The 13,920-nt window shown below is 44.3% G+C and overlaps 1 protein-coding gene across 1 annotated transcript in view; it reads right to left on the bottom strand.

Moving 5' to 3' along the window:
* Window positions 1-2,768: 2,768 nt before the first annotated feature.
* The window catches only part of ndufs1 (NADH:ubiquinone oxidoreductase core subunit S1), a 48,885-nt gene continuing 37,733 nt past the window's right edge, over window positions 2,769-13,920 (bottom strand). Inside the window, 6 exon segments of the mRNA XM_038787264.1 lie at window positions 2,769-3,260; window positions 5,033-5,105; window positions 5,686-5,750; window positions 5,753-5,819; window positions 10,857-11,032; window positions 12,571-12,725. Of these exon segments, the coding sequence (XP_038643192.1) occupies window positions 3,169-3,260; window positions 5,033-5,105; window positions 5,686-5,750; window positions 5,753-5,819; window positions 10,857-11,032; window positions 12,571-12,725 (628 nt within the window). The 3' untranslated portion in view covers window positions 2,769-3,168.

The following is a 13,920-nucleotide window of genomic DNA, read 5'->3' as shown; positions in this document are numbered from 1 at the left end:
AGTGGTTACGGGGATAGGTTGGAAGTGAGGGCTTGAGTGGGTCGGTGCAGACTCATGGGCTGAATGGCCTCTTTCTGCTTTGTATGTTCTATGTACTCCCTGCCTCAACTATCCTCCCAGGCAGTGCATTCCAGATTCCCACCATCCTCTGGGTAAAAAGAAAATCCTCAAGTCTAAACCTCCTGCCTTTCACCTCAAAATGATGCCCCCTTGTTATTGACCATTTAACTAAGGGGAACAGCTGCTTCCTATCCACCCTGCCAATGCCCCTTATCATCTTATACACCTCAATCAGGTCCTCCCGCAGTCTTCTCTGCTCCAACGCAAACAACCCAAGCTTATCCAGCAGCACTTCATATTTCAAATGCTCCATCCCAGCAATCCAAAACGAATGCCTTTGATTGAAACAAAGGCAGCTATGTAGGTATGAGGGAAGTTGGCGGTGGTGCAATGGGGAACTGCATTAAAAGGTATGATGGTAGACAATGGCTAACTTTTGAAGAATTAATACGTGGTTTGCAACAAATTTACATTCTTTTGGACACAAAGGCCAGCAGGAAAAGTGATCCAACCATGGCGAACAAGAGAAGTGAAGGATCCTATTAGATTGCAGGCAAGGGTATATAAAGTTGCTCAAAAAGATAGTCAGCCTGAGTATTGGGAGCATTTTAAAGTTCAGCAAAGGAGAACCAAGAAATTGTTAGAGACAATAGATGTGACAGTAAACCAGCAAGGAACATAAAAGCTGCTGAAGGTATGTAAAAAGGAAAAGATTGGGAAAGACAAATGGCATAGAAACGAAAGAAATACTTTGTGTCTATCTTCACAGAGGAAGGTACAAAAAAACTTCCCTGAAACATTGGGGAGCCAAGGGACTTGTACATAGATAGAACAGTACAGCACAGAACAGGCCTTCGGCCCTCAATGTTGTGGCCGAGCCATGATCACCCTACTCAAACCCACGTATCCACCCTATACCCGTAACCCAACAACCCCCCCCCTTAACCTTACTTTTATTAGGACAACTACGGGCAATTTAGCATGGCCAATCCACCTAACCGGCACATCTTTGGACTGTGGGAGGAAACCGGAGCACCCGGAGGAAACCCACGCCCACAGGGGGGAGACGTGCAGACTCCACACAGACAGTGACCCAGCCGGGAATCGAACCTGGGACCCTGGAGCTGTGAAGCATTATGCTAACCACCATGCTACCCTGCTGTGTGAGATTGAACACTTGAAATAAATTAGTATTGGTAAAAAAAGTGAAGAAATTACTGGCACTGAAGTTGATAAATAACTTCGACCTAACGATATGTATCTGAGTGTTGAAAGAGGTGTCTGTTGAGATAGTCAATGCATTGATTACCATCTTTCAAACTTCTGCTGATTCTGGAACAGGGGCGCCAGGTGCAACAGCAATGAGGAAGGCAAATGGTATATTAGTTTTTTTTGCAAGGGATTTGAGTGTAGGAGTAAGTCTTGCTGTAATTGTATAAAGCCTTGGTCAGACCACAGCTGGAGCATTGTGTGCTGTTTTGGTCTCCTTACCCAAGGAATGATGTACAGGCCATAGAAGGAGTACAACAGAGGTTCACCAAACTAATCCCCCGGGATGGCAGGATCGTCCTGTGAGGAAAGATGGAGGAGACCGGGCTGGTATTCCCTAGAGTTCCGAAGAACGGGAGGTGATCTCTTTTGAACCAATACAAAATTCTTGCAGGGTGGCTTCAGGATGCTTTCCCTGGTCGTTAGGGTGGTGCGAGAGAAACGGGGAACACAGCCCAATTAGGGACGAGTTGAGGAGAAGGCTCAAAGAGGCAAATGGATTACCCCTGCTCCTATGCCACGTGCCTTAATCAACTCACTTTCAGGATCTGCAGACACATGCCAAGGCCCCTCTGTTCCTCCATAGTACTCCGTTAGCTTCCATTTACTGTGTTTGCCTTGCCTTGTTTGCACCTCCCAAAATGCATTATCTTACTTTTCTTCAGATTGCATTTGCCAATTTTCGGTCCAATTGACCACAGCATTGATATCTCCTGGCAATCTAAAATTTTCCTCCTCACTGTCAAGTGCATGGCTAATTTTTTGTATAATCTGCAGACTTCTGTAGCATTAGAGTCTTAAGTCATGATATGAACCACAAAATGCAAGCGACTGAGCATGGAGCTCTGTGGAACCTTTCAGTCGTAAAAACCTCAACCATTAATCTGCTTCCTGCCATGAAGCGTACTACTCTCCCTTGGATCCCAAGTGCTTTATCTTTTTCATCAACCTGCTTGTTAAAACACGGCTCAAATCCATAATAGACCATATCCACCACACTGCGCTCACCAACCCACTTGTCAATTTCCCAAAAAAGTTAATTTAGTCAGATATGGCCTTCCTTGAGAAAATCCACGCCTTTCTAAATTAGGGTTATACTGTTCTTTAGGATGGATTCTAATAATTTGTCCACAGCCAAAATGTTGTTCCGTACCAAAATGTTGTTCTGTAATGCTCCCGTAAAGGTGTCTGAGCACCTTTAATGTAATAAAATGTGCCATGCTTAAGTTGTCATTGTTGGTTATATGGAACAGATACAGGTGAGCTCAGGCCTAGCAGCTTTATCACTCTAGCTTGGCAAGCGAGGGCTTGACCGAGTTGATATCAGAGATGCAATGGCACTTTCCTCCTGTGCCAGACAAATCTTTGTTTTAATGTCAGGTACCAGTAACAGTGCATGATCTAAATGATGGAAGATATTGATCACAATCACTCAAGAATAGATTTCACTGGCTTCAACCTTGTGGTAGATTTATTTGCCGTAAAAACCTGATAGCACTTTTACAAGAACTTTTGTTACCTTTGCGGTGGGTTGATAAACACAAAAAAATAATAAATGGCTTCACAAGAGTCAGCATTATTGCAAGTTTATTACACAACCCGATTATCGTACTAAACTTTTTGAGTTTCAATTGTTTCGTTGAATATGACAGATATTAACAATAGTACAACATTGTGTAACGCGTAAATGGGTCGAGTCTGATGTAGCTTCCTTCCCATATTGAGCAGCTAGGTATACAGCCAGGTGTGAATTCAGTCTTCAATTGAGGCCCGTCCTTTACATGCATTTATGCAGAATTCAGCTACAGCAGCAGAAAATAGATATTTTGTCAGTATGTGTTAGCAGATGGAAGGCTCATCCACTGCGCTGGCTCCTTCAGTCACCGCTTTGACACATTTTGCCATTGTCTGGGAAGCTCTACTGATCGGATCTGTAGGAAAAAGGGAACCGGTATCAGAAAAGGCTTTAGAGAATCTTGAAGAAGTCTACGTTCCTGTTGAAACCTGTTGCACAAATACAATGGAGCCTTATCTCTGGAGCAAACAGGGTTTTTCACAAAACAAAACAATGCATGAACGCAACACTATTATTGCTGGATTTCCCCCTCAAGTCAGCAGGTTGTGGCTTTGTGGATCCAAACTGCACGACAGGGTTTGAGCATATAATTTCAGCCAAGTGTATCCATGTAATGATGTATGTGCCACTTTACAGCCTCATAGCCGTGACAACCTAACCCACAATGTTCAGTCCGATGTGACTTTGATTTCCGACAGGCTTGTTTCTTTAGTTTGAATTCTGAAGATTTGGAAAAGGCGGTTGCCTCACTGGCGAATAAATCCTCATTCAAGTCATAACATTTTCTCTCCCCGTGTTTGCATGGGTCTCACCCCCACAACCCAAAAAGAAGTGTAGGGTTGGTGAATTGGCTCACGCTAAGTTTTTTTTGTTTTTTAAATTTTTTTTTTCTAAATTTAGATTACCCAATTATTTTTTTCCAATTAAGGGCAATTTAGCATGGCCAATCCACCTACTCTGCACCATTTTTGGGTTGTGGGGGCGAAGCCCACGCAGACACGGGGGGAGAATGTGCAAACTCCACACGGAGTGACCCAGAGCCGGATCGGAACCTGGGACCTCAGCGCCGTGAGGCGGTTGTGCTAACCACTAGGCCACCGTGCTGCCCCTGGCCACGCTAAATTGCCCCTTAATTCGAAAAACAAATTGGGTACTCTAAATTAATTTAAAAAAGTAATAACATTTTCAGGTGTATATCCAGCTTAAGGGAAACAAGCAAAAACGTTACATCTACGGCTCTCTTAACCTAGTGCACACCCAGCCAGCCTCTCCTCCTTCTCCCTCCATCAACAGCAGCTTATCGAAAACTCTGCTGCTCCTATCCAGTCCTGCAATGACTTCAGCTCACTCGTGTCCAAGTTTCAGAAATCCTTGCCTAGTCCGACTTCAATTACCTCCTCTGAGAACCTCATTTCTGATCCCTCGTGGATCCTCTGGCCCCTATATTGAAGGCCATCAGGAATTCCCTCCCTAAACACCTCGACCTCTGCATCGGTCTCTCCTCTTTCAGCATCATTCTTTTATTATTTTAAAAAAAAATTTAGAGTACACAATAATTTTTTTCCAATTATGGGGCAATTTATCATGGCCAATCCACCCAGCCTGCACATCTTTGGGTTATGGGGGTGAGACCCACGCAAACACGGGGAGAATATGCAAACTCCACACGGAGATGATCCGGGCCGGGATCGAACCCGGGCCCTTGGCGCTGTGAGGCAGCAGTGCTAACCACAGCGCCACTCTGCTTCCCCTGCATCATCCTTTTGGACCAAAATCTGAGTTCTCTCTTTGAATATGTCCTCAACCCTTTGCAGAAGCATCGGGTTAGTGACACAAACTTTCAGATTTCAGCGTTATTCTGTACATGTGCAGACTCCCAAGTGTTTCTGTCAGTTTTTAGTGGCGTAATGACAGTGGCACTGGCAGTTTTGTCATCTCTACGGTGCAATATCCAGGCTTCCTGGCATGCAACTAATCAGAGAAGGTGCCTCATGTCAATTAAGTACAGCTGCTACTGGTAAATATCACATTAATCAAAGGAAAGAAAATTCCAAATTTGATTCTTATAGGAGGATAATTACCACTGGTCTCAAACACTACCCCATTGAATATTTGAGGTATACATACCAGTCATGTAAAAATCTTTAATTGTAAGTTGGGGTGGAGCAAGTGGTTCAGCTAGGACCTGTTGATTCACCAGCTGTAAGAAAGCAGAGATAATGGTCAGAGTCTGCCTGGAGGAATGGAACAAATCAAGAGGAACATTAGTAGAAATGAATACACATAGTATGAAGTATTATTTTCTAAACATTCTCCAAATACCAAGTCCCATTCATCTATCACCTCGGTTCTAGTGACCGAGATCATTCCCCTGGGTTCAAGATTTAAATTTTCATGACCATGTCTCTCCCAATTGTGCAATCATCCCACCGCTATGAGAACTCTTCATTCCTGTAAATGTAATTCTTGTACCTCCTTCATTCTGCAATTGGTTGCCATTCCTTTATCCATTCACATGCTTATGCTTTGTAATTTTCTGCTTAAACACCTCCGTCTCTTCCTTCTCCTTGAAGATGCTCTTAAAACCTATCTACTAAACACAACCCTGCAAACGTCTCCATTTTTATCGGATTAGGATGAATTAAACTACGTTAAAGGTTCTGTATAGATGAAAGTTATTTTTCTTAATGTCCCATGTGATCATAACGTAAGCTACGGAACAAAGTGCATTCATATGGCAGTGTGTAAACTCTACCAAGCTAATAGTGAATCACTCTGACCTTTGCGAGCTCATTTGCCTGTTTGAAAAAATTGGCCTCCTCTACATCATTGTAACAGATCAGGTTGGAGCTATCTCGGCCAGCCTGTCTCGAACCTCATCCAGAGTATCGTATGGAAGTGTTACACCAGCCACCTGTGGAGGGACAAAGCATTAAAAATGCACAAGACCCCACTTTCAAATTAAACGACCACTGGTTGATTTTCGCTGCTCAAACCTCATTTGGAAATTTGGTCTGTATAAATATGAAGAACTCATTAGGTTTTAAATTGAAAGCAAGTAAGAGATTTTCTTGAGAGTTCAGCAAGATAATTATACGGCATGGTGTTGTACTGAACCGTACAGATCAGGAAGATTAATTCAGACTTAACCCCTGGTGTCAGCCATGGATCAGAAGATTTGGGGATTCAAGCACCAGTCTAGAGATTGAAGCACAAAATCTACGCTCGGTACCAGTGCAGTGCCAGGGAGTGCTGCTCTTTCAGAAGTAGAGACTTTTGGATGAGAGGTTAAATCAAGGCCCTGCCCATACTCTCAGGTGAACATGGAAGATCCATAGTACAATTTCAAACAAGACCAGGGTCTTGAGCATGACTTGTGCCTCAACCAGCAAAACTAAAAAATAGGTTATCTGGTCATTATCATTTTGTTTGTGGGAGATTGCTGTATGCAATTGGTTGCTGCGTTTCTTACATAATAACAGCGGCTACATTTCAAAATTAATTCATTGGCTGTAAAGGTTGGGACAACTGAGGATCTAAAGGGTGCTATATAAATGCAAGTCTTCCTTTGTACCACAATTAACTGTGCGTTTCAGTTTTCAGGAAATTTGGTCAGCTCGACTGAGTTAGGACGAGAAGACAGATTAAGGACTCAGTCCAGATCTGAAGAGTTTGACACCATCACCAATTTGAGAAATGAGTGGCAGGTGCTACAAGAGTAAGATCAATGCAAAAATAGCCATATTAAAGTAGGTAGTCTGAGATAGGCTTTCTCCCTCAGCACATTACTTACTACAAACATACAGATGTGCAATTTCTATAGGGAATACTATTTAAGGATAATGGAAGTCTTAACTGTTCCTGTTAGGTACTAACAGAATTAACTGAATTTTTCAAATTTACCCTGGTTTCTCATGGAACTAGGCCTGCCAGTTAAAGCCCTGCTTTATCCTTGGGAGTGGGATAAAGGAAGAACAAGTTCATGGTCCCATGGAGCTGGGAACTGAAAGAAAATGGTTGCCGAACGAGGCGGTTGGTGGTCCCACCTGCATTTCTACCCGTGGCCATCTTCCATGAGAGTAGGAGTTGTAGAGTTGGCCCCAGAACTGGTCCAATCCTATTAGGAGACAACTGACCAGCATTATGGGCTCATGGAGACTCTGCCTCAGGATAAGATTTTTTTGTTAATTTGAATGAATGAAATGAAAATCGCTTATTGTCACGAGTAGGCTTCAATGAAGTTACTGTGAAAAGCCCCTAGTCGCCACATTCCGGCGCCTGTCCGGGGAGGCTGGTACGGGAATCGAACCGTGCTGCTGGCCTGCTTTCAAAGCCAGCGATTTAGCCTTGTGAGCTAAACCAGCCCCTATAAAATGAAATCGCTTATTGTCACGAGTAGGCTTCAAATGAAATTACTGTGAAAAGCCCCTAGTCGCCACATTCCGGCGCCTGTTCGGGGAGGCTGTTACGGGAATTGAACCGTTCTGCTGGCCTGCTTGGTCTGCTTTCAAAGCCAGCGATTTAGCCCAGTGTGCTAAACAGCCCCTGGTGTGAAAATTCCAATTTTCATGGAATGGGTGGAATTCAGCAGCTGCATGGAGGCAGGAAGAGAAATGGTTTACCTCCATTACAGATCATCATGAAATGCTGTAGCATGAGTTGAATGTGTTCAGAGAACACCATCTCAGACTGAAGCGCCGATCCTTTAAAACTGAGATGAGGTGGAATTTCTTCAGCCAGAAGGTGGTGAATCTGTGAAACTCTTACCGCAGAAGGCTGTGGAGGCCAAATCATTGAGTGTCTTTAAGACAGAGTTAGATAGGTTCTTGATTAATAAGGAGATCAGGGGTTATGGGGAGAAGGCAGGAGAATGGGGATGAGAAAATATCAGCCATGACTGAATGTGGAGCAGACTCGATGAGCCGAATGGCCTAATTCTGCTCCGATGTCTTATGGTCGTATTAAGGTGATTTATGACATTGCAGTGATTGGACAATATCTCAACCCTGAACAATGGTCTGTACACGTTAGGGTTAGAAGGATGAGGGGGAATCTTATTGAAACTAACAGAATACGGAGAGGTCTAGATAGATGTGGAGGTGGAGAAGATGTTTCCACGAGTAGGAAACAACTAGAACCCGAGGCCACAGCCTCAGACTAAAGGGACGCTCCATTAAACTGAGACGAGGATGAATTTCGTCAGCCAGAGGGTGGCGAATCTGTGTAACTCTGTGGAGGCTAAGTCACTGAGTGTCTTTAATGGGGATGTGAAACATATCAGCCATGATTGAATGGCGGAGCAGACTCGGTGGGCCAAATGGCCTAAATCTGGACTTATATATTATGGCCGTATATGTGGTGATATGCCTATGGACCACATCACAGTTGGAAGATGTGCAACCTCCAACCAGCAGGTGGGGGTACAGACACACCATGCAGTCGTTAGACCAAGGTCATGTGACCTGTGACTCCGCTATAAGGAAGACAGTGCTAGGTGCACGTTCCATAGGAGTTGTCAGCAGACTCCATGATAACGTGCTCTGAATCAGATTGCTATCTTACCACACGATAAGCAATAGAAGATTCTGGTTTGAGGGCTATTGCTGCCTCATAGCGCTGAGAACCTGGGTTTGATCCCGGCCCTAGGTCACTGTCCGTGTGGAGTTTGCACATTCTATCAGTGTCTGCATGGGTTTCACCCAACCCAAAAAGATGTGCAGGTTAGGTGGATTGGCCACGCTAAATTGCCCCTTAATTGAAAAAAATATATAATTGGATACTCTAAAGTAATAGAAAAAAGATTCTGATTTGGACGAAGTGTTTGGCGAGTTCCTTCGTGAAGTACAAAAGACCAAACACAACATTATGGACAATGTAACTGCCCCTTGAACAATGTGTGTGCCAGATTGTTACTTCAGCCAACTGGCAAAGCTGTAAAAGATCGTAAATGTGAAAAAATCATCATATGAGTTTAAAAAAATTAATCTCATGCATGCAAACTATTTTGCCTGGGACCCATTATTACCAACCGAACATCCTTCGGGTCCCACGCCGGCTGACTGTCGCGACCCACCATTTTCATTACATTTAATGTGACAGGAGGTCTGCTTGGTCCTCACCATCTCACTTGCTTGTTATTCAATGTTACATTTCTGATAATGACCTCAGCTGATGATTGAGCATCCATTGTAAAAAATCAAGAGGTATGTCCTGGAACTCTCCATGTTTAGTCTTCAAATGACTTTGACATTTTGAGGGTTTTAAGCTTTCATTTGCCAGTGCTTCCCCGCATGTCACATATGAACTTTGAATCCTGATTTGCAGTGACAGAGTTAATAAAGCCATACTCAAGAAGTCATCTTTCTGCTTGATTATTCCTGTTTTCAGCTTCTTCTTCATCGCCTCCACAAATCCAAAGATGGGCAGCACGGTAGCACACGCGGCTAGCACTGTGGCTTCACAACGCCAGGGTCTCAGGTTCGATTCCCTGCTGGGTAACTGTCTGTGTGGAGTCTGCACGTCTCCCTGTGTCTGCATGGGTTTCCTCCGGGTGCTCCGGTTTCCCCCCACAGTGTAAAGATGTGCAGGTTAGTTGCATTGGCCATGAAAAATTGCCCTTAGGGTGGAAGTGAGGACTTAAGTGAGTCGGTGCAGACTCGATGGGCCGAATGGCCTCCTTCTGCACTGTATGTTCTATGTATCTACAGGGTTGTTCACCTGGAGCTCATACAGGCGCTGCTGGCACCTGCAAAATGGAGGAATCTCTCTCGTGCCTAGAACACGTGACGTCAGCATGCGTCAGTGTGACCTGCTCTCTGCTGCTGCTTCTGGTGGGAGGGCTCATTGCTGAAACAAAACTGGCCCTGGACAGCACGCTGACATCAGGAGGAGGCGGTCTACCCAGCTGAGCTTCGGGCCTGCACACTGCTTGATCCGACACCCACGCGTGGCATGGCCGGCAAACTCAAATGTTCATCACGACCAGCATTTTTAAAAGCCGGTTGTGGCTGTTGGGCGTTCCTTCCGCGATGGGTAACGCCGCGACCGATCGTGTCGCGACCCTCCTGAAACCTGCACGCGACCCTGAGTTTGAAAACCCCATATCTAATGGATACAAAGATGGAGTACATTTCAGACCATTGAAAAAGTAGCCTAGTATGATGACAATGTGCAAATATTTAATTATTACTCACTGTTTCTTTGTATTCAGTTTTGACATATATTGAAATAGCAATTCTAAGGTCAGTTAGTTTATTTTTGGAGTTTTATGGGCTCTTTACTGCAATGTACCTGCCCAAACATTTTACAAATGCTTGATTTTGTTCACCCAACTGACTTGAAGAGTTTGTTTACTCAGGGAGTTTTATGAACTATTCAACAGCTTCCAATTGCTATGATCCGGCTTCTGAGATTTGTTCATGAATGGATGGGTCAATGAGGTGAAGGGGTGTTTAAAGTGGTCAGACGGTTCAACGGTATCTAGATGGGCTGCTGATTGCATTGGGAGCACCAGGCCAAGGCTTTCTGGGAACAGAGTCAGGCCTTTTAACCTACTTTTTCTGAACTTTCCGCATTGCCAGGTTTTCGGGCCTGGACCGTGGGAATATCCTGCCTTCTGGCAGTCTTGAGACAGAGGTGGGATTCTGAGGACGGGATTCGTCCCATCTCCTGATTCCAACTTCTGACATGAAAATCTGGCTCCAAGACTTTGGCAAAATTTGGTGATCATTAGTGAAGGTTAACACTTGTGGAAACCTGAAACCCTCTCCTCCAAAAAGCTGTTCAGTAAAGGCATGAAGGCATAGGGAACAATGCTAGGGATGTGGGGCTGAATTGGGGGTAATTAGTTGGGGTTGAGATCCAGATCAATCATATTCTAATTGAATGGCCAAACAGACTGGAGGGCTGAATGGCCTGCTCCTGTCACTATTTCATGCATGATCCATTTTACCTCAGAAAGTGCACGTATTATTTGCCAATCTACCCTGGCCATGCCAGGTGCAGTCACTGCCACTCTGGTCTGCTGGGCACGGCCCTCCGTGTTGACATATGTGGCATTCTTCTCAGTGTAAGCTGCTCCAGGTAGAACAACATCTGCCATGGGTGCTCCGACATCTCCGTGGTGTCCTAAATGGAGAATATGGACAACCAGTGACCATCTGACATGGCTGTGTTTGAAATCAGTTACTTTTTTTGATTTTCAAGCTCATCAAGTCGAGGGATATCAACACAAAGCAAATAGAGTTGGCAATCACAGTCAGCATTAAGGTATCAAGCAGCTAGTTGCATCATAGAGGATAGCTCTGTTTATTCTGTCCCATAGGCTTTAACCGCAAATTCAAAATATTTATTGCTGTCCTACAATATTTCTAATTCTTACACCTGTCAGTCTTGTTGCCTCTCAGAATGAGATGCCAAGACGTTCCCAATCATAGTTAGGTGTTACTGTGGGCTCCAGAGACTTGAGCACATAATCCAGACTGGCATTCAAGTGCAGTGCTGCATTGTCAGAAGTGCCACCTTTTGGATGAGATGTTACTGTCCTGGACTGCCCTGGATTGGGGCAGCAGGGTAGCATAGTGGTTAGCATAAAATGCTTCACAGCTCCAGGGTCCCAGGTTCGATTCCCGGCTGGGTCACTGTCTGTGTGGAGTCTGCACATCCTCCCCCTGTGTGCGTGGGTTTCCTCCGGGTGCTCCGGTTTCCTCCCACAGTCCAAAGATGTGCGGGTTAGGTGGATTGGCCATGCTAAATTGCCCGTAGTGTCCTAATAAAAGTAAGGTTAAGGGGGGGGGGTTGTTGGGTTATGGGTATAGGGTGGATACGTGGGTTTGAGTAGGGTGATCATGGCTCGGCACAACATTGAGGGCCGAAGGGCCTGTTCTGTGCTGTACTGTTCTATGTTAAACCGTGCCCTATCTGCCCTCGCAGGTGGATGTAAAATATCCCACAGCACTATTCAAAGAAGAGCAGTGGACTTCTGCTGGTGTTATGGTCAACTTTTATATCTCAGGCAACATTTAAATCAAAAGATTTGGTCTTCAATTAATTGATGTTTATGGTAACTGGTTGTACAAACATCACCTGCTACATTTTCTACATTACAAGAGCGACTACGCCTCAGAAAGTGCACAACAGGCTGTAAAGTGGTTGCTGAGCTAAAGCTGCTCAAATCTGTCATGATGGCTGCTGACAATCAGAGGTGAGATATTGGTCAGGATGTAGTAATGACGATGTTGTGATAGAACAACTGAGGGTTTCCTGATGCAATGTTTTTAACATAGGAAGACGCAAAAATGACAGGCAGGAAAAGACAATCAAGTATACCCCATACTATGAGAGTGAAGAATCAAGGATGAACACATCCTCCCATCTCTGTCTTCTTTTCAGTCACATAATCTCCAAAAAAATACAAGAGAAAAAACAGGGGTTCAACACAAAAAAGTATACTCTGGAATATTCTTCATCAATGCACCGCTGGTGATTGAAAACAATCGAAGTGATCGCACCAACTATGTGTTATCTAGACTTGCCTTCTATGATTCAATTTTTGCCCAAATAAAGAACACTTCATGCCTGTAGAAAGTCAGTACTCACCATACCTGATGGCAATACATACTAAAGGGTCAACTGTATGTGTAGATGACAGTAACCCTGGAACTTACCCTGATAAATGACGAAGCAGTCCTTTGGAAGGTCCTGTCGTGTGATGCAGCCATTGTCTGCTCCGAGAAGGAACAGGACTTTGGGTGGATTTTTCCGGATAACATCAACACCAGCTTTGTATCCCAAATCCAGAGCTGCTACTTGACTGGCTACCCTGCAGGAAGACACAGATAGCAGCTTTGTTACTTCATATCAAATAAACAACCGCCAATGGGAGTTCTGTGCACTGTACACTGTACCACTGTGCTGCACCTTAAGATGTTCATTAGGTGGGCAGCACGATGGCGCAGTGGTTAGCATTGCTGCCCCACGCGCCGAGGTCCCAGGTTCGATCCCGGCTCTGGGTCACTGTCCGTGTGGAGTTTGCACATTCTCCCCGTGTTTGCGTGGGTTTCGCCCCCACGACCCAAAGATGTGCAGGGTAGGTGGATTGGCCATGCTAAATTGCCCCTTAATTGGAAAAAATCAATTGGGTACTCTAAAGTTTAAAAAAAGATGTTCATTAGGGTATACGCAGGGAAAAAGTTGTTACCTGGACAGATTCAAAACTCAACATCATAAATATAAGATCACATATATATATTTTGTAAACATTTTACAATTAAGGGGCAATTTAGCATGGCCAATCCACCTACCCTTCACATCTTTGAGTTGTGGGGTGAGACCCACAGACATATGGGAAGAATGTGCACCCCCACACGGACAGTGACCCAGGGCTGGGATCGGACCTGACTCCTCAGCGCCGTGAGGCAGCAGTGCTAACCACTGCACCACTGTGTCGTCCCTTACGATTATATATATATATATTATATATATATATATATATGAGAAAGCTATTCCATTAAGGAATCCAGGACAAACTTCTTTATGCAAAATAGTGAAAATGTGGAACTCGTTATTGCATGGAGTATTTGAGACAAATAACATAAATGTAGTCAGTTCTCCCAGTGTCTGCGTGGGTTTCCTCCAGCTGCTCTGGTTTCCTCCCACAAGTCCTGAAAGACGTGCTGTGAGGTAATTTGGACATTTTGAATTCTCCCTGTGTACTGAACAGGCGCCGGAGTGTGGAGACTAGGGGATTTTCACAGTAACTTTCTTGCAGTATTAATGTAAGCTACTTGCCACAGTAATAAAGATGATCATATTATTATTATTTAAGGAAAGATCGGTAAGGACATGAAGGAGAAAGGAATAGGGCAAAGTGAAGTAAAATGGGAGGATTGTGTGGAAACCAGTTGGATTTAAAGTTGTTTCTGTGTTGTAAATTCTATGTAATTTAAAAAGTACCAACAATTCAATCATCTTACCATAGGTTTGGTCGGTTTTCCACAAAATGAACCCCACTCCAG

Source organism: Scyliorhinus canicula, chromosome 2 (assembly GCF_902713615.1).
Source record: "Scyliorhinus canicula chromosome 2, sScyCan1.1, whole genome shotgun sequence".
Taxonomy (NCBI): Eukaryota; Metazoa; Chordata; class Chondrichthyes; order Carcharhiniformes; family Scyliorhinidae; genus Scyliorhinus; species Scyliorhinus canicula.
The sequence above is the reverse complement of the archived record's forward strand: the minus strand, read 5'-3'. Positions and strand labels throughout refer to the sequence as shown.